General features: G+C 38.9%; 1 protein-coding gene across 10 annotated transcripts in view; it reads right to left on the bottom strand.

Moving 5' to 3' along the window:
* Nucleotides 1-20,893, bottom strand: part of mast4 (microtubule associated serine/threonine kinase family member 4) — a 104,565-nt gene that overhangs the window by 6,824 nt on the left and 76,848 nt on the right. For 6 of the 10 annotated variants that reach the window (XM_032569060.1, XM_032569050.1, XM_032569058.1 and 3 more), the window contains 23 exons: nt 20,369-20,438; nt 20,166-20,186; nt 19,691-19,769; nt 17,033-17,187; nt 16,870-16,945; nt 16,574-16,783; nt 15,681-15,782; nt 14,431-14,563; nt 13,533-13,594; nt 13,344-13,435; nt 13,010-13,218; nt 12,782-12,920; nt 10,937-11,069; nt 10,674-10,839; nt 6,453-6,554; nt 5,826-5,948; nt 4,478-4,587; nt 3,780-3,901; nt 2,992-3,206; nt 1,925-2,125; nt 1,317-1,543; nt 1,079-1,201; nt 356-492 (listed from right to left, as the gene is read on the bottom strand). In XM_032569060.1, the coding sequence (XP_032424951.1) occupies nt 356-492; nt 1,079-1,201; nt 1,317-1,543; nt 1,925-2,125; nt 2,992-3,206; nt 3,780-3,901; nt 4,478-4,587; nt 5,826-5,948; nt 6,453-6,554; nt 10,674-10,839; nt 10,937-11,069; nt 12,782-12,920; nt 13,010-13,218; nt 13,344-13,435; nt 13,533-13,594; nt 14,431-14,563; nt 15,681-15,782; nt 16,574-16,783; nt 16,870-16,945; nt 17,033-17,187; nt 19,691-19,769; nt 20,166-20,186; nt 20,369-20,438 (3,007 nt within the window). The remainder of the gene's footprint in view (nt 1-355; nt 493-1,078; nt 1,202-1,316; nt 1,544-1,924; nt 2,126-2,991; nt 3,207-3,779; nt 3,902-4,477; nt 4,588-5,825; nt 5,949-6,452; nt 6,555-10,673; nt 10,840-10,936; nt 11,070-12,781; nt 12,921-13,009; nt 13,219-13,343; nt 13,436-13,532; nt 13,595-14,430; nt 14,564-15,680; nt 15,783-16,573; nt 16,784-16,869; nt 16,946-17,032; nt 17,188-19,690; nt 19,770-20,165; nt 20,187-20,368; nt 20,439-20,893) is intronic. The other 4 variants (XM_032569053.1, XM_032569056.1, XM_032569052.1 and 1 more) reach the window with 3 other exon arrangements.

The following is a 20,893-nucleotide window of genomic DNA, read 5'->3' as shown; positions in this document are numbered from 1 at the left end:
TGTAAATCAGTGGTTTTGATTTTAAGACATGGTAAGCAGATTGTATTATTAATGTTAATTTATTTGTTGTTGATATACTGTATGTAACAGGTCTCTCTTGTACATGAGAATGAGTCTCAAGAGATTTTCCTGGATAAATAAAGGATTAATAATAATGAAAAAGATGTAATCAAGGAGCAGCTTTTAAATTCTGAGCAGAACCACTGGGGGAAACGGCAGCCTTCTGATTCCACATCTTAAGCAAAAGCAACATCCACTAACCTTTTATTGCATCTACACTCTCACGGTAGAAACAGTTTATAAGATTCCCAATATAGCAAAAAATAAAATATGTTCAGTTCTGTAAATTATTTACCTTTCTGGTGTCTTCTCCTTTTTGGACTTCTTTCCACACCTCACCATCTTGCTCCTGTAGCTGTTTCTCCTGGCTGGACCAGTTTTTATTGACGTGTTTTCAAAGGGAGTGGTAGAGATCGCCACTTTGCTTCCACTCTGAAAGAGAAACAAAATTCATGTGAGCAAGAAAACCAAGCGTGCTAAAAAACAAAAAAAAAAGAGAATGGCCTAGTCAAAGTCCAGATCAAATCAAGACCCAAGACATATTTTCAACATGTAGTGTGACATTTTTTTAAAATGATCTTTTTATTTTATTATACTGTGTCGTGTCATGTTATATCATACCACTGTAAAGCCCTTTAGTTAGCTTAGTGGTTATTGTAAAAGTCAATAAAAATAAAATTATTATTATCATTATCATTATCTGATTCCAATTTAGAAATTGATGAAAAGATGACCAGATAATAGTTAAAGGTGAGATAATAGTTGAGTGAAATGAAATGTGGCTCAAAGGGTCTAGAACAAACAAAAAATAAGCACACCACACTTTTCAGTTTTTTCTTTCCTTTGCGTTTCTGTTTTTAATTTAAGGTTGAAGGGGAGCTGCTTATTCTCCCACAGAAACATTAAATGCAAAACAACTAGAGTATTTACTAGTTTCATTCAGATGATTTTCAGCTAATTCATGGATTTAAGTAAACTTGAGCACAAACCCAGCATGTAATGGTACAGTGCTCATTACCTTCAGCAGGAGCTCCACCACTTCTGTGTGGACCAGACCATGAACCGGTTCTCCGTTCACGTGAGTAATCAGGTCTCCAGCTTTGAGTCCTGCTTTATGTGCCGGCCCAGCATCTTCTACATTCTGAGTCACCAAAAAACAACCAAAAATAGTCAAAACAACCATATTGTCATCTCAAAACTTTTTTTTTTCAACAGAATGCAAGCTTAAAATGTCTGCAGCCTTCAATGTTCCTTACCCAGACCATGTGATAGACTGTGTACATGTCGCTGTCGCAGGCGTACACCCTGATTGCCCTCAGCGTGAAGCCAAACTTCTTCCCAGAGCTGTGGATAATGATGGGCTGCCGTGGGTTTGCGGTGCAGAGGGACGAGTCTCTGCTGGGAGACGAGTCTCTGGAGGACGGGTCCGAGGAGAGGGAGTACGGAGACAGAGGGCTGGCGAGTGGAGACGCCCCAAAGATATCTGGAGAAATAAACAACCACCACCTGAGAGGCTTCTCTTATTTAATCAATCAGACCTAAACTGGGCCTAGAGTCGGTACTGGAGCTGGAGTTGTGAGGCTAATGGGATTTTCTCTCCCAGCAGCAAGGATCTCTTGCCCCCGCAGGCCTAACTGCGAATTCTGTTCATTACTGGCTTGGACTCGCCTGTTTGCTCACAGTCGGTCTGGAAAATGGATCTCGCAGCAGATGTCAAGCTGGTCCAATTCTGCACAGATCTATAAAGAGCTTTCTCCGAGCCGCTCGGCTTTGATATGATACGTTATCACTAAGAGCTCACGGTGAGAAACGCATCTTTGCAGTGGAAATCAGTATTCGATTGTGTACCGTCTCAGTGACTTACCAGCAGGGATCATTAGGGAGAGGGCTCCGGTTGAGACGGACTTGGGAACTCTGGCCAAAGGTCTGGTCTTCTCTGCGGCGGTTTCTGGTCGCAGGGAGGGCGTCTGAGGCGACGGATCTGTGGGGGCCTGGCTGGAGCCATCGGGGATCTTTACCTCCCCACTTCTGGGCGTCAACTGGTCCAGGTGCTCAGAGAAGCTTCCTGAACAGTGCAAACGGTTTGCAGAAGAAGACATTAAGGAGGTTGCTACTAAAGTAGCAATTGGATGACGAAAAAAAAAAACTACACTTATTGTAGGTTTGGTCAAATCAAAGTTGCTCCTGTTCTTGTTGAGAGAGAGAAAAGTTTAACATCTCTTCCATGCTTTAATAGAATGCGACTATAATAACCTATAAGAATAAAAACAGATTGACAACAGGCCCAATTATTAAGGAGTTTAGAATTTACAGCTGAAATGATTAATTGTTATTAATTAGTTTAACCACAATTGTTAAAAGTAATTGTCAACTGGACTGGTTTTAGCATCAATAAAGTTGGAGGAAGCAAAGAAATAGAAAACAAAAAGGAACTGGCTGCGTTGTTTGATCTTTTTCAGTTTTCTACCTCTGTAGCTGAACATGCTGGAGTTTTGCAAATGTTGGCATCATTTGGAAAATCTTGGGTTGTAATTTCTCTAGGATATGTTTCTTTAAGTGTTCAGTTCTCTAATAATTTTATAAACAGATCTATTAAACAATCCTAGAGAGAAAAAACACTTGTATTATTTTATCTACTTTCCAGATCAATGATACAAATTAATCAGAGAGTATCTCAAACTTTTTATTGTATCTACAACTACTACTCAGTGGTAGTTGTTATTGTGTCTTGTCTCTATGCTGTAACTGCGAAGTAATTTCCCTGCTGGGATGAATAAAGTACTTCTATTCTATTCTATTCTATTCTATTCTATTCTATTCTAAACTAATCAAGTAAAATATTAAAAAGGACAAGCCCCATACTGAAACCTTTATTTTATCAGAAAACCAAAGCCAGACGTCATGTTTCTGTGCGACGGCGTTAACTCGTACCAGATAGCGTGGCTCCGCTGTGAGTGCTGCCAGGAGTGACGACATCAGGCTCGTCCTGAGGCAGCTCTCCGATGGAGAAGGAGACCTTGCTGGGGTCGCTGAGCCCCGAGGTGTCGTCTCCTTCGCTCTCAGCGGAGATGGCGAACTTCGGGAGTAAAGCGGGTCGGGGGACCTGGTTGGTACTGTCCGTGTCTGTCGAGTGGGACACCGAGGGCCTGGATAAAAGGACAACGAGCCCTTATGAGCTAATCAAACAACGCTGGAGAAGATTGTTTACAGGGATTCTGCAGGTTTCACAAACTCAAATTTAAGACTTTCAAAGACCTTTTTAAGACCATCATGAGAGGGATCTAAGACCTGCATCTCCTTAGAAATGCACAAACCTACTGACTGACCTAATGATTGGCGCAAAAAGGCTAGCTAGCAACTTAGTTAGCTAGCAAGGGTATGTTAGCATTGAGTTAATAGTAGGTTCAATTATGGACATAATAAATGCATTTATTATTTTATTATCATGTCTTTAGCCTGATAATAAAACACAATGTAGATGTCTGAGTGTGACTCAAACTGTTGCCCGACAGAAAAGTCCATTTTGTCATGTCCAGACAAAATTTAAGACCTGTGATTAACATATTAAAAAATCAACTAAATTTTTAAGATGAATTTAAGTTATTTTAAAACCTTAATTTTAGATACATGAATTTAAGACTTTTTAAAGATGCGCTGATGCAGTCAGTCAGGCGGTGTTGATCTGTTTAGACGTTCTGCACAGATGGAAATACGCCTACATTTCAGCAAAGTCTGGCGTCCAGCTTAGGGAGTCCACAGTGAGGGGGCTCTCACTCTTCTTCTCCTCCGTCTCTCCCTTCTCCTCCAGATGTCCTCGGGACAAATCCAAGCTACTGTAGACCTGACAACAACAAACAAACAGTTCACTTCATGACACGCAGGCAACAAAAAATTAAAAAACAATCGACAACGAAATGCATCAAAAAGTACAACAATCTTTAAGATTAAATGCATTCTGCAGGTTTTATAATGGTGTGATTGTTTGTGTTACGCAGAGCTTATCGCGTCTGACAAATGTGCAGCTGAGGTGAAACCACTCAGAGCGGCTGAGACGCCGTGCTGCTTTTTGAGACTCGCTGTAATGTTTCGTTTTGATGTGAGAGGAGTGCTTACTGCAATGCAGCACGACTCCCAGCGTGAGGGACTGGACTGTGTGCTGTTCACACTCTACTAGAAAAAACTGGTCAGATTTACAAGGAGAAAATCTGTGCAGCGAATGTATGACATAAATGTTTAATACAACCGGGGGGGGGGGGGGAAGGGGTAGCAGAGAACAAGTAGGAGTGAAAGCAGGATTTTTAGGTGAAGATTTCCATGAAACCCCAAAAGGAACGATGGGGGCAGATGTGGATATCGGCACATTTACGCCGCTAGCGTGAGACCCGTGCAACGCGAAGATCAGAGATTAAAGAGGCACCTTGGAGAATCTGTGAGAGCAGGAGGAGAACTGCCGCAGCTCCACGTTGAAGTCTTCGTCGTTTGTGTCGTCTTCCTCCATCTCCAGGTGGTGATACCTCTCGGAGCGAGCTGAAAAGGAGGGAGGTTTTAGCTTAATTTTTTTCTCTCCACAGTTTGTTTTTCCTTCTTTCTTTCTTACGGGTCATTTCTTTGCCAAAGGAAAGAAATTAGGTAGAGAGCAGCAGTTTTGATTTCTGTCAGCCACAAAGCCTTGTTTTCAGACGCTAAGCAGAGAGACAGACAGCAGAGAGAAACAAAGGCTGGCCTTGGCTCAGGTTGTGCTCTTAAATCTCTATTTCTTCGGCTCCAATTCAGCATTTTCCACCAAGAAATCTTCACGTCTTTTCTTAAAATGGATGAAAAATAAAGAAAAGTGAAACTGTAGCCTTTTGGGCTTGTGTAGCTTCAATCAAATCGGTAACTTCACTAAATAAAAAGCCATAATTGAGATATAACAAGCTTTTTTAAGACTGTAATTGTGAGTAAGCAGAGTATTGTTACTCCAGCCTCAAATTCATGTTTTCTACTAGTATCGACATGTATTAAGCTTCCTAGATCTAAATATTCCAATCTCTACTAAAATAAGCAACCCCACAGCATGATGCCGCCAACACCATGTGGAACTGTTTAAGTTATCTCTTTAGGGTGTCATGCAGAAATATTATGCAGCCACACATGTTTTGTTTTTGGCTTTTATTTGTGGACTCTCTTTGAGCAAAGGAGAATTTTTTCTGAGAAGTTTTAATGACAACTTTGCACTTTCAGATGAAGAATTGAGCAGAGCTTTGCGAGATGTCCAAAAAGTACATTTAGTTAAGCTCTCTCGCTTTTTTTGAGATTCGTAGTTGGAAAAAATTAAAAGCAGGTTTTCTTTTGCTTTCACTTTAAAATATTGTATTTTTTTTATGTTGATATATTAGATAAAATGCCAATAAAATAGTGTAAATTCAGAGATTGTAATGTGGCAAAAATATTACAAATGGGACGGGGTTTTTTCTAAGCATTTAAAAAAAATTCTCGTTTTTATATGGTAAACAAAAAAAAATTCAAGAAAAAAACATGATTTTTTTTAGATGGTAATGGTAAAAAAAAGGTATAAAGCACGTAAGCTTTATAATTTATCAAGTTTCTTGCTAAATTATTTTTAAAAACACGCAAGTTTTTTTTCCATAAAACTTACATGCTTTCTAAAAAAATCTTTATAAAAAGCTGCTTACTTTAATGCTGCCTTAGCACACGAAGTTGAAAAAGAGCAAAGACAAGAACTGATCTGAAAGCGTCTGCTTATGTTTTCCATTTTGACTCACTGTCGAAGTAGCTTGTGTCATCTTCAGACTCCAGCTGAGGGATGAACTCAGCCTTCTGCCTCAGCAGGCCATTCCAGTCCAGGTCGTGGAAAAACTGATGTTGCTTCACTTCCGATGCTCCTCCTGTTGGTGGGATCAACACAAGTTTTATAGGGACAAAGTGAAAAGAAGAAGAAGAAAAAAAATAGGAGAGCAGGAGGAAAAATCCCTAACGCTTCAGTTTAACACAAGAGGCGAAGGAACACTAACGCTGCGTTTCCTTTTTCCCCTCGTGGCTGCAGGACAAACCGAATGTAATGACCGTGAACTTCCTGCCTGTGACCTTTCAGCGCAACAGCAGCAGACATTTGGTCGAGCCGTCCTCTAAATGACGAAAGGCTTTTTCCGTCGGGTCGTGGTCGCTTTTACAATCTGCAGATTCTCAGAGTGCCTGCCTGACCATGCATGGAATTGGACTCATCCACTAGCGAGGAAATAATTGCAATTGATCAGAGCGGGGAGGTTCGGGCCTGCTCACGGGATAAAGTACTCTGCTGTACGATGACCTCAGCAGCTTAGAGCGGCGAACCGAACCGTGCCGAGGTGGAAAACGAGAACCGGCTCTGCAGGTGTCAAAGGGTTTCTCACCTGCTCCCATCCTTTCCAGAGGGTTCTGTCTCAGCAGCAGGGTGATGAGCTCCTGAGAATCAGGAGGTGGAGCATCCTCACCGTCAGGCCAGTTGATCTCATCTGCAAACAATGCATAGAATTAGTTAGAATACCACCTGAAACAAAGGAGCATGTTGATGTGCTTTTATATGCATATTTAATGGAAAACTGACTTTTTTTCCCATCTCAAAGTCAATATTCAACCATGGTAGGATATATATAATATATAATGCCTTGAAACAGTATTCATACAATTTTGGGAATTTTGAGTAATTGGATTAGGGGTGCACTGATCAATCGCTGGTCGGCCGATACTTACAGGTGAAATTGATCTTATCTACCATCTATAAGTCAGAAAATCACTAAAGGAACCATCTCATGTGCAGTTAAAACAACTCTGTATTGTTTCATGGCTATTGTGCAATAGTTTTTGATCAAATAAGATTGGTATATTGGAGGTGTGTTGTGACCTTGTAGCAACAGAAAGTGTTGGTTATTAAAGAAAAAACATAATAATTGTAATCGGTCAAAATTGAAATAGGCAGGTCATGTTTTTTTTTTTTTTTTTAAAAATCGTCGATCAGCCAGAAAACTGAAAATTGGTGCACCCCTAAACGGGATCTGGGGTTTTCTAAATGTTTGAAGAAATGCACATCTAAAGAGCGCAATTTTATTTGTAATCAGGCCTCTTTACTCTGATACCCTTAAACAAAATCCACTGCAGCCAACTGCATTCAGAAGTTAGTCAGTAGGTATATCGTATGATTTATGTTGCCTTAAATGCTGATATTATTTAGAAGTCATTCCCTAGTCACATAGCACAGAATGTGACTATGTGACATTCTGTGCTATGTGAATGTCACATAGCACAGAATGTGACGAGGCCAAATCATCTCTAAAGACGATCAGAAATCTCATCACAATGTTATTTTTGTCAACATCACGCAGGTCAAACCTTTACCCATCAGGTATAAATCCTCAATAAAGTTGTCATCTATAATGACGTGCAGTTCTGTTGATTTAGGTGAACCTTTCTGAATTTTTTCCTCAAGCTCTGAATTTGAGACATCAGTTTGGATATAAGCGCGACCTGCGACGGGATGCAGGCGTATTTCAGGCCTTACTGTTGTGAACAGCGGCAGCTCTTATCAACAGCCTGTCTCTCGTTGTCGTGCTTTACTGCTCTGTGTCTGCACTGACAACTTTCCAGATGGTTCTGTTTGAAAGACCACCTGGAATGTCAGGCTGGCATATCAGTCAAAAAGCTGGATTTTTTGTTTTTCCCCCCTGAAAACGTCTCCTCTAAACAACTAAGCCACACCTTACACCGTACATTCACAACTTTTCCGATTTCAAGAGCTCCTTTCGAGGCACAACCAGCAAAATTCAACTTAACCTTGTAATGAATTGTAGGGATTAAAACGAACGAATCTGCGCGCGCTCTAATTTTCTGTGAAAAGTCTCACAAGTGGAGAACAGATGTTTAAAGCCCCGCCTGTGTCACGCTGATTGTCGACTTTAAGCGGCATTTTAATCAAATCTGGACACAGGCTATGAATATGTACGTGCGTCCTGAGGCCACGGTGGAGTGTATTCAGGCCTCTTTAATTAACAGTTACCCTCAGAGGCTTGGCGTCGCTTGATTGAGAGCAAACCAAATCCGTTATGGCGTGCCATTCATTTCCACGTCCCACACGATGGCGGCTATCCAGCGGCTCAACAACATGCAGCGACACGATTCGCTGGAAAACTGCAGCGCTGACGACACCTCATGTTTTCAGGAAGATGAACCATAATGTCTATACTTAACATGCGGTCGCGAGACGAAATGAGAGTCACTATGCGGTATCTGTTTTTGTAAAAGCCACCAGAGTCAGAGTCAGTCTTCAGTAAAATCGACAAAATGAATGCGGTCGTGGTATGATACCGATATTGCATCTTTCAGTATTGACTGATGCTGATATTTAGGCTTGTCGCATTAAATCAATCGCATGTTAAAAAAAATAGATAAATAAAAATTCCATTTGCATGATTTATTGTTTTTCTCTTTTCTCTCTTTCTACCAAAAACTGGATGATTAAAATCTTCCATCTGGTGCTTTGGTCTCAATTAGCCCTTTTTTTTTTTTTTGAAGAACCATTTTGTTTACAGAGACTTGGTCATTATTTTTATTTGTCGTTTCTGATTTGTCTGTTTATTTTAGATATTTAAAATGTCTTCCACTTCCAGTGTTAAATGTCCATTAGCATTTAAAGTTTATTGATCTTTGAGAATATGTTCTTGCATTATTATGCCACAACTATCATATTACTTGAAAATGGTCTCGAAACAACAGTATCATTAATCGCAATAACTTCTAGCACCATTTACCATCAAGCTAAATTTTTTTGCGACAGGCCTACCAATATTGGCCCGATACGATATCAGCACGAATCATACACACTTTTATTACTTATTTTGTAGTGTGGAATGTCAGAAAAGGTTTGATGAAGTGATATTACATAAACAGAGAACAACAGTCAACAATTGGTATGAGAACAACTGACTCATTTATTGCTAACCAGTGAGTCTGTGTGTGGGATACAAGCGGTGCTGGATAGAAATGCTGGAGCGGACTAAATGCTGGAGCGGAGTGCTTCTATCAGAGTGCTTATTTCAGAGATTTTAGATGCAGGTCGAAATAATCCGATACAAATTTTTTGGCCGATATCAAACCGATTTCTGACATTAATATCAGATCGGGAGATCCCTAGTCACTATGCATAAAGATTCATCTCTGAGCAAAGCAACTCCTGCTTCAGAAAGAGTGTCTTCCACTATGATTTTGAATGCAATAAAATAAGCGTTCACTGCCAAGATGCTTGTCTCTTAACTGATAAATGTAACGCAAAGATGGGATATTTTGAGGACATATATAATGTGAGTAATTCTTTAATGTAAGAGAATAAATCAGCCAAAACCTCAAGTATCCATGCAAAACGAACAGCTTTGAGTTGTTGGCAGAAGTATAACCAGACCTCTGAGGCTTCATGTCGCCATGGCGGTGCTTAGAGCTAAACCCCAACAGCTGCATGCAAATATGCTCAGATTGAGCAGAGTTTTGTTTTGGGATGAGACCGGGCCTGTGGAGCATCGGCTACACTTGTTTGTTAAGATTTTCCCTTTGACTGGGTCCCAGCGTCAGTCAGTGTCGTGCATAACGTGGACAACAATAGGATTGCCCAACTTGGCAAGAGTACCGAGCTGCTCTGGTGTGTGTCGAAATTAGATTTTTGGGATTTCTTTTCTCTTGATTCGGAATAACTTGCCGTTTAAAATAAAAGTATTTTCTACAACATGCCCAGATGGGTTTCATATCCCCGCAGGCTACAGTCAAATGGCAGAGAGTGAAGCTTTCAGCAGATAAAAGGGAGGCTGAACGGCAAAGTTGCAGTTTCATCACTTTGAGCCTTCAACATCTGTCAGTGAAGATTATGGATTTGGAAATGTTTGCTGCCTTTGGCAAAACAGTGACCTAATCATGCCAGCTAACCGATACAAGATGCTAAAGACTTCAGGGACATTTATTTCTTTTAAGATATCAGTAAAACCCTGTTTTAAAGTGAAGACTTTAAAGCATTATTCACAGCTTTGAAGGTAAAATATCATTTGAATTTTGTTCAATTAAAATCTGTACTGGTAGACAGAGATATACAAAAACAGGGAATAATAAAAAAAAAAAAATCAACATACCAAAACTCAATTTATCAAAAATTTTTAAAAGTCTTTAAATTGTACAAGATTAGTTATAGGACAAAATCAATAGAACACAAGGCAGGAAAATCTTTTTCTACTTTCATTTACTTTATATTATCTAAATTGGAAAAGGATTTCCTCAACAATCAAATGTAATAAATCAACCGATCTTCATTACTGACAGCATTATTAAAGACGGAGGATAAATTTGTGTGAAATAAACTAACATTAGAATAATCACAATTGTATTTCTTGAAACATTTTATTAACCCTTGACTGCAAAACCTGCTCCCGTCTGTTGTTTTATTTTGAAACTTTTACATAAATCCTTGTTTGAACAGACTTAAATCAAATAGCCGACTAACCTCATCACCATGCATTTCAACTCTACAGACGCCTGGTAATCAAAATATCATGAATCAAAATATTAAACAGGGAAAAAAAACACACTTTGGTAACACTGACCGCTTATGACCTGTCCAAACAGATCCTCTGGTGTGTCTCCAAAAAAAGGCACGCAGCCCACAAGGAACTCATAGAGGATGATGCCCATGGCCCACCAGTCCACCGGCTTCCCATAGCCTTGCCTGAGGATGACTTCTGGAGCGATGTACTCCGGGGTTCCACATACCTGCAAATGACAAAAAGCACAAAGAAATCCACACCTCAATGATCTGTGCAGCGACATGTGATCAAACTGGAGAGGAAGAGAGCTAAGAGACATTCACCTGCTTATCTGAGAACTCCCTGGCATCTTTCTCTATGTGTCCCTCGTACAGGTTGGTGGTCATGTTCATCAGGCCAACTTTAGAGAGGCCAAAGTCGGTCAGTTTGATGTGGCCCATCGACGTCACCAGCAGACTGAGAGAATATGCAGGCAGATGGAAACATTTTTTTTAATTAAAACTGGAAAGTGATGATTGATATGTCTTACTAGAAGGAGAATGAGTTAGAAACTGTACATCTTTAAGCGTGTGAGTTTTAATCTTAAAGTTTCCATTTAATTGAGTGAAATCAATACATAAATAGTGCATGCAAAACTTTTCGTACATCTTGAACTTTTTCAGATTTTACAATGATGAAACAAAAACTTACATGTAGCTGTTTGGCATTTAATTTCATAGACCAACATAATGTATGACGTTATGAAATAGAAGGAAAATGTTTTCAGCATCATGCTTTGGGAATGCTTTTCTGCAGCAGGGATTTGATGAGAATATGGCAAAATTAGGTCAATCCTGGGAGAAAAGCTTTTAGAGCACGAGTCAAACTCGAGGCCCACGGGCTAAATCTGGCTCACTAAAATTATTTCTGTGGCCCTCAGGAGTCAGGAGGCCCACAGAAATAGAACTTCAAAATAATAGTTGTGTGTTAAAATATTATTTTATCTGTCAAATTAAGTTAGCTATTGTTTGTATGAATGATCTGGATGCATTTTTAAAAGGTACTCTTCGAAGGATGCGCAAAAAATTACAATATTTTAACTGTTAGTTAACGGACAGTTTTATCAATAATTTCTGCCCTAATCAGCAGTTTGAGGACATTCATGATTCATGATGTGGCCCAAAATTAAACTAGGTTTGACACCCCTCTGTTGGAGGCTGGAAAAGATTTGGGTCTGGGGAACAGGTCTGCTTCCAAGCAGGAAAATGATCCTAAATATTTAAATTAAAGCATACTCATATGTTAGAGCGGCCCAGTCAAATTCCAGACCTAAAGCCAGTTGAGAGTGTGTGCCCTGATAACTGATATTCACAGAAACTATTTATTCTGACGTACTGAGCTTATGCCATTTTGCAAACATTATAAACATCAATCTTTAAGTTTGAACATTTGTGAAGACATACTTTGAAGTACTGTACCTGCAGTTATACTTGCATAGAAAGTGACTCGTAAAAGCACGCTTTGCATTTCACTCAAATTTATGAAGGTCTATCACATAAATTTCAAATTATATCCATTGAAATTTGAAAAGGTTAAAGTGGACTGAATGCTTAGCAGCTTGCTGGAGATTCAGTCTGTTACACTGCAAAAACACAAAATCCTATCACATATTTTTATGTAATTTCTAGTGCAAATATTTTAGTACAAACAAAATAAGGCAAAACTAACATATGTAACTTTTCAGGAAAATACAGGAACTTGTTTTACGTCATTTTCCCTTCTAAGAAAAATGTCTAATGGCAGATTATTTCACTTACAGGTAATAGTTTATCAATATTAAGGAGGTATTGACTTAAAAGAACTGTTATTTATTGCTAAAAAGTTACTTTGAGTATAGTTTTGTTTTATTTCAAGTGTACTAAGATATTCAAACTAGAAACAAGACCAAAAATATTTGGTAAGAGTTTGTGTTTTTGCAGTTTAGCAAAGGTGGTTGGGAAAAAAAACAACATTGTCTGTTCACAAAGCTACCCAACTGTTTAAAGTGTGAAACAGAAAGTGAGAAAACAGTAAGGAGTATTTTTCACGCAGTTCAAATGAGCTGCACAGGCAGGCGATACTTGTGTTCATCAGTATCAGCTTCAGTTCCATCTCTGGATCATATCTGGCTTAATACATCAAGTTCTCACTTGTCAGGTTTCAGATCCCTGTGGACGATGCCGTAGTTGTGAAGATATTCCAGAGCCAGAACAGTTTCTGCAAAGTACATCCTGGCCATATCCACCGGGAGGGGACCCATGTTTTTCAACAAGGTGGCGCAATCTCCTCCTGAAGGGGGGAAAAAAAACAAATCAATCAATGAATATAAACATGCAATAGAAGGAAAACAGAAGGCTTTGTGCTCGGCTGCAGCTGACCTTCGACATACTCCATCACCATGCACAGGTGCCGCCGCGTCTCAAAGGAGCAGTACATGGAGACAACAAAGGGATTCTCGGCAAAGGTGAGGATGTCTCTCTCCACAAAGGCCTGCTGTATCTGATTCCGCAACATCAGATTCTGCTTGTTGATTTTCTTCATGGCGAACCTCTGCTTGGTTTCCTTGTGCCGAACTAAATAAACAGCTCTGTGGAGTACAACGGTGCAACAGTAAGGAGCGGAAAAAGCTTCCAAAATGGTTCATTTTCAGTTGATGAGAAATTAGGGGAAAAAAATTATTTCATGTAACCTATTAGTTTTATATTTTCTTACCCATAAGCACCGTTGCTGATGAGTTTTATCATCTCAAAGTCCAATTCGCAGGGTTTCCGTCGGGAACGCAAGACGGTGCTGAGACTCTGAGACTGAGGACAAGAAGGTAAAGAAAAAATATTAAAATTTAAAAAATTTTACTCTATGAATAGTTAAAAAATATATAGTGTTATATTTCTTAAAACGTACAGAGTCGTCTGTTTCTGGAGTTTCTGCAATGCCGCTGTCACTACTGGTCAGCTGTGCAATTTCTATGAAGAATAAAATGCTGAATTAATAAAAATTTTTAAAAAGTAGTAGAAAAAAACTAAAAGTTGAATTCAGGCAGCTATTTAAAGTTAAGAATACATCCAATAGTATGTAAGGCATTTAAGAAAAACTTAAATGCCAAGAAATCAGCACATTTAAAACCAAAAAAAAAAATCCAAACTTGAGAGTTTATTCGCTAATTAGCTTTGAGCTGCTGACTCCAAGATAACCGGAATTTAAAATAAATGGAGCAGAAATCAGATCTGGCAACACAAGATCTGTGTTGACAGCCATTTTGAAAATCACCACTGTGGAACAAATGCTGGTTAGATATCGTTGTGCATGATTTCGTTTTGTTTGCGTGCAACAACGTGAACCGCCATGCGAGCTCCCCAGAGGGCCGGTAAACACATTTCCACTGCTATTTAACATCTGTCCCTCCGAAGAGTTCGCTGTAAGTACCTGAGGTGGCGTTTGAACCAAACACAGGAGACACTCGGCGGGGTAAAGTACGAGGAGTCTGGCTGATGAGCCAGCTTGTGTGGCTCTGTGGGGAGGCCATTCTTTTCTAATTAGTCATAATGAATGCTTTTGGTTACTGAATATGCAGAGACAGAAGGCCATTAGGCAAATGGTCTGTTTGGGTTTTTTTGCGTACTTCAAGAAAAAATAAATCTTTAATAAATTCCTTCATTTAGAGCCATAGTTCAGCAGGAACAACACTCCTACAGGATAAGAACAACGCACATTTCATATTTAACAGCTCTAGTGAGTCTTTTTGTATTAGATTATGTTAGCACTGATGATGATGATGATGATGAAACAGAGCTTCCGGTACCCTCTAGAGGATCTCGTGTGAGTCCCAGCTGGCTGATGATGTAACGAGGGATGTCCGTTTTGATGCCTTGGCCTTCTTTAGCGTGTCCTTCAGCTGCTTCCAGAAGGTGGTAAAACTCCTCCGGGTCAAATTCCTGGAAACATTGTGACCCAACTTCAGTGTAAAGCCTATACAGTATGTTGGGGAGCTGGAAGGATACATTATGCAATTTTCTTGTTTTGCTAATCATTAAAATATTCAACAATAATTAAGTACTTCATCATTAAAAAAAAACTTAAAATTATGCGCAGTGCCTCAAAGATGAGGCTAAAAATTATAAATCAGGTGTGAACATGAAGTGACGTTAGAGACCATCCAGCCACAGTATAGATGGATGCAATGACGACTGTCATTCAATGTATTGAACAGCTTGGATTTCAAATGTATTATTCATCTTTTGCACTTTTAAAAACAGGAGAGATGCATCTAAAAATACTGAGCTGGATGTACAGTATAAACACTATGTAATTGTCAACGTACTGAAATGCCTTATTTCAAAATGATGCAAGTTTATGGAAAGTGGGTCAAAATTGTACTGATATAGAAAAAAATATTGTAAGGTAAGTGCTCAATATGTTTTATTTCCAAACTGCTATAGTTTGTTAAAGCTGCTCACTGTGTATGGTGTTCGTTTTGGTTCCAGATATAAGCAGGTTTCATCAAACAGTGGTTTCCTGATTTATTAAGATTAATATACATTTATCTTACTTAAATAACATGTTCTCTTGCCCCTTTATCTTTACCACTTTTTTTGAAAAGTGGTAAAGATAAAGGGGCTTTTAAGTCTTATCAGATTAATTCCCAAAAAACAAAACAAAACAAAAAACAGGAAGTCAGGGACTACCTATTAAAAGTTCCTCGACACATTTATGACATAAAAATAAAATAAAATATAGATTTAAAATTAGCTTCATTTAGAGACAATTTAGTTAAAACGATTGTTTGTACTGAGTGTTTACTTCTTGCCTATGTCTCTGACCTTATTCTACCACTGATAAAATAAAAGTTTTAAGATTAGGCTACTGCAATAATAGCAAAAAAAAGTTATTTGCACAGCTTTACACAGAAGGAGTGTCTAATTGAGGAATGTGCTGTATGTTGCTCCTAGTTTTCTATAAAAAACAAAAGCTTTTTCATTTTTGTTTGAAAAAGTGAGATACCAAGAAAAACGCTGACTGGGGAAGTTTTCGTATCAGAAGTTGTTTACGTACCAGACATTCCAGCAGTCGAGCAGGCCGAGCTATCACAATGAGGATCTTCTTTGCCAGCTCCCTGATGAAGTCAACCTCCTCACTTTCTGACCTCTCTGTGGACTGCAGAGCAACCAACAGGATAAGAAGCCATCACACGCATATGCCACATGTCACATAAATCAGAGACAGCTTGGTAAAACTCTGTAGAAAATGGAGAGATACTCTTGATGTATAAACTTTGTCCCTCTTTCTTTAGCTGTAACTCCACTGTCAGTATAAAACAGGAACTAAATTCTTCATGAGTAAAATGAAAAATTAAGGGTGTAAAAAATTCACATTTTGGGGATCAAAATTGCAACACTTGTTACATTTTCAGCTGGTGCGTTTTCACACGGCACTGCGTCAAATGAAAGCAAACCGTTTAAAAAGCCTGTTCCCCTCCTTGCCTGTGGTGGCGCTGCACCAACAACCGCTGAAGGAGACAACTCAAAAACCACTGAGCATGACTTCCTCCTTCATGTAAGGTAAATAAAAGTGGAATGGCGTCAAATTTGAGCAGTTACAGGTTTTTAAAAGACCACAAGCCATTTCTCCCACTAACGGGTTTGTATTACCCACAATGCTCTACTATATAGTCCGTGTCCTGCTTTTGGAGCGGTCTCCATATAAGTTGTTCATTTATATGGACTCAAATTGTCCCAGAGTTCACTTCAACCGAACCTGGACCTAGGTTTTAAGGCGGCTCTTTTGGTCTGCATCAGAGTTCAGTTGCACATTCACACCTCTCCAAATGAACCGGACTCTCTAGTAAAACTCACTAGAGTTCGACTAAACTCAACTAAACAGGGATGGAGTGAATGCACCCTAATAAGAGTTTTCTGAAAACTTCAAATGTTTAAAAAGCACCCTACCTCTTGAACGAGTTTCTCTAGTTTGTCAGTGAGTTCGCAGAAGTAGCTGGATGTGATGAGACCGAGCCGGCTCTTTTCCAGACAGTCCCGCGCCAGTTCAATTATCTGGTGGTGGGCGAAGCCAAGCACGCCATCTGCCAGAGGGAGGACGCTCTCTGGGGAGTTGCTGCAGATGATTTCCTGAATCTTTTCCTCCATCTGAGCGGTGGCCTGTAAGTGAGGAGGTTGCGGAGCATCTTTCAGTTGAAGTAGAAGGTCTTCAGCTCAGAGCACGGTTACCGGCGCGGGGCGCTCACCTTAGGAAACCGCTCCTTGTAGACGTGGTTCATCATGATGATCTCATGGTCGTAACAGGACGGAGATCGTCCAGGGCTGAAAACACACGTCACGCAGTTGTGTAGGGCGGGTTTTCAGAGCGGACTATGAAAGGTTTCAGTGGTGTAAAGATGATTTGGGTACCTGAGACTGCGTGAGCGGGGTCGCATGGCCGTCGCTCTGCGGCATTCGTCCCCGGAGATGCTCTCGGTGCAGAAGTGCTTGGAGAGGAGGTACAGTTCATCGGGCGTAGGCTGGAAGGGCAGCTGGTGCAGCTTCTCCTGTGATGAACAGGATGACTGAAAATGAAACAAATATATATTCAACATAAAAAGGAAAAGAAAAAAATAAAGAGATGGTGTTTTTTTTTTCCTCCCTGTAGTAATGATGAAAAATACTGAACTGCTGTATTGTTTGTTACAAATCTGGCTTTTTGTTTTTTTAATGAAATCAATAGCTTTCTAAACGGTATTTTAAACGGTCTGTATTGTAAATATTGCTGCCTCTGTGGGAGGCTAAACAGTCTTCAAACAATAATAAATTACCTTAATTTGATTATTGTAAGCAACTTCAGCCTTTTTTGAATGTAATTTTAAATATATGTTTTGAGTTTGGAATTGTTCTCAACTGTGGAGCCCTTCAAAAGTGGAAAATGAGCAAATTTCTCAAAAATTCCCTAGAAATTTGTATTATAAACTATCGAGAAAACCAAAATGCATCATTTTTCAAAGGACGTGTTAAACTTTTTTTTTTTTTTTTTAAAGAGGCAGATGCAAGCTCAAAAACCATTTTAAAAAAGCCAGGGAAAATGGTCCAGAATGATTTTTGCATTTCGTTTTGGGACAGAAAAAAAAAACGCAATTATCACAAGCTTCAAAATACACATTTACACTTTTGTAATTTAATTTTTTTGTGAATATGATTGAACTTTGCTGTTTCATATTGAACGAAGAAACCCGCAACTTTTCCTTTAAGATTTTGACGACTGCTGGCTGACTTACTCACGTTTTATGAATAAAACGAATGAATGCACTGCTTTAATTATTAATGTGATGTTTGACGTTCCAGCTGGTTTCCGTTGTTCTATGGCTTAGAGTGAATCAATGGGTATTTAGAGTAGATTATGTTAACTGTTAATATTTAATTTCATTGATTAGAGAAACAAAATGTTTTGTCTTCAGGCACAATTTATTCTCAGCTGGATAAAAAACTGATCTAATGTAGAACTAGAACCAAAAGATCTTGGAATGAGAGAGTAAATAGAAGTACGAGTTCTTCAATGAACCCAAGTGAATAGTCAAACAGAAAATGAATGAAAACAATAGAAATTAAATCAACTTTCACCATGGAAAGCAAAAAAATAAATAAATAAATAAATAAAAACGCCATCTTGAAATTATTAAATTAATCAACTTAAACCTTTCAGTTCCAGTGAAACAACTTTGATGCTGTAAGTGCATATTAATGTGTGTTCACATATTTTAATATATATAACCGCAGGCTTCCTAAAAGTGGCAGAAATGGTTAAAAACTATTATTTAAGAGTTAAAGTAAAGGATAGCGGAACTATTTTGAAGAAAATAGAAAGTATTGACACCACATTTTGTCACATTGCAACATCAAGCCAGTTTATTACGATTTGACATAATGAGGTCTATCAGATACACAAAGACAGAGTACTTATTTTGCATTGTGAAGAGAATAATGAGAAACCAAGAACGGTAAATACGGTATTAGGAAATAAGAGTGTCCCTGAGTGGAAGTGGATTTCTAAATAAATACAGTTGTGCTGTGAAGGCCTTTTGAGGTTTGTTAGAGAACATTAGTGACCAACATAAAGGCCGAGGAACACAGCAGGCAGGGCAGGGAGAAAGGGATACGAAAAATCTCAAATGGAAAACCTGTCAGAGTCGCTTCATGGTGACTATTTAGCAAATTCCACGAGCTAAAGGCTAGATTAAACTGTTTCTCAGATTCTGTCATTTAAAGGAAAAGCAGACATTCTGACTAGCATTGAGCCTACAAATGCTATACTTTAGGTTTTCTTCAGTATTTTGTCTGATTTATAGTGAATAAAACAGACATGCGGCATTTAGTAACAAGCTGGTCTGGATTGTGTTTATTTTACCCTAACATGCATTGCTGTAAACTGCACACCTGAAGAGAGCTAGCGCAGGTGAAGAAACCTTTGTTTTCCCCAAATTAGACAGTGTTTATGTGGGGGTTGAATCCAACCAGCTCAGAGGCGAAGGAGGGCGGGACTAAAATGCAGCAACTATTTCTAAAATGTAAAGCTTGGATAGTAGTTTAAAAAAGGTAAAAATGAGAATTAACAGCTTTGTGAATTTGTCTGACTGAAGGGGTATAATTAGATTGGTTTGAGTTAAATGATGAAGAAGTCAAAACATAAATGTATGTTTTTATATGTTATGATAGAACAAAGACACTAGAGGAGAAGTTGCTCCATTTTCTCATTGCCGCCTATGGCCACTTCAAACCAAACATACAATCTTTGGGCCTTTTCCAGACCTAAATCCAATCAAGAATCTGCGGCCAGTCTCTAAAATTGCTGTTCAACGATGCTCTTAATGTAATCTGACAGAGATTGAGTTATTACGCAAAGAAGCATTTGCAGAAATTTCAAGTCTATGACGTAAAAAGCCGATAGAAAGCTAAAATACAAAAGTTGTTTCCAGAGATTATTGAACCAGGAGGGCTTTAACACTGAAAATTCATCAGTCAGTTTCATTTTAAGCTTGTTGTTGTAAAGCGACAAAATGCGTGTGAATGACAGGTGCTTACAGAGACGGTGGAGCTGGGCGTGTTGGTTCCATATCCAGAGGAGGGCAGGGAGGCCAAGGACCAGCGGCGGCCATCGGTCCTGTCGCAAAACAGCAACAAAAACGCTGAGGAGTGTCCCAACTGTTAACGCAGAAGACCTTTGACCTTTAACAGACAAACTCAACATGCTTGGGTTCAAACAAGACGCTCCCACGTTTGTGACCAAAACTTCTTATATCTGAACGGTTGACAGAGTTGGAGATGGATTTTGAAACAGATGCTTTTTTTTAAAAAAATGAAACCTACTAGTTAATTCGTAGACATAATTAAAAAACCGACAAGTAAATAAATGCAGAATTAAATGTAGATGGCTCAATGAGTAAAAGTGTTAAAGTGAGACTTATGAAGCAGGGAGGGAACCACGGAGGAACTCCAGACAAATGTGGGGTTAATGTTTTATTTTCCATTTAGAAGTGAAAGCCTAGCTTCAAGTTACCTGTCTGCTCTGTGGCAATGACTGTGGATTATAGTAAAAAAAACGAACATTTACGACACATGATGGATGCCATTTTTGAAAATATCAATATAGAAAAGTTGAATACCTTATACATGAGCTCGCACAGAAGAGTCTCGATTAAATGGCTACAAACCTGGATTAATTTTTTTTGAAATATATAACCGTATCTCAGTTCCCTTTACCTTCGTGCAAAAGAGAAATGAGCGGAGGCACTGGGGGAGAAATTCCTTGGGCTGTCTTGTGGGCTCGTTCCTGTATGAACAGAAACGCAGAAAGAGGAGATGAAACGACCTGCCGGCTGAAAACTTAAAACACTGGATTCTTTTATTTCAATTAGAAATAAAACAAATCAGTAACACAAAGCCATAAAATAAATGTAAATCAAGCAACTCTCAATTTACTTTTTGCATTTTGCGAACACAGACATTTCTGGTGACAGTGACATTTTCAAAACTAACTGAGATGGAACATACATACAGTATGTATATGTAAGAATATGTTTATAATTTATATTCTGAAAGGTAGAGATACTTATCAAATAGCCAGCGGGGATCAGAAAAGTTGCTCATTTTTATCTTTTAGAGCTTTTTATTTCCTTCTGCTTTAGAACATGCTACATTTAGAAATCTTGGCAGACTTTTGGAAATCGGTTTAATCTCGGCTCTCCAGGGAAAACCCACGGCGTCTGCTGTTTTTAGTGATGCTAG

Source organism: Xiphophorus hellerii, chromosome 8 (genome assembly GCF_003331165.1).
Source record: "Xiphophorus hellerii strain 12219 chromosome 8, Xiphophorus_hellerii-4.1, whole genome shotgun sequence".
In the NCBI taxonomy this organism is placed as follows: domain Eukaryota; kingdom Metazoa; phylum Chordata; class Actinopteri; order Cyprinodontiformes; family Poeciliidae; genus Xiphophorus; species Xiphophorus hellerii.
Note: the sequence above shows the minus strand (reverse complement) of the source record. Positions and strands in the feature narration are given on the sequence as shown.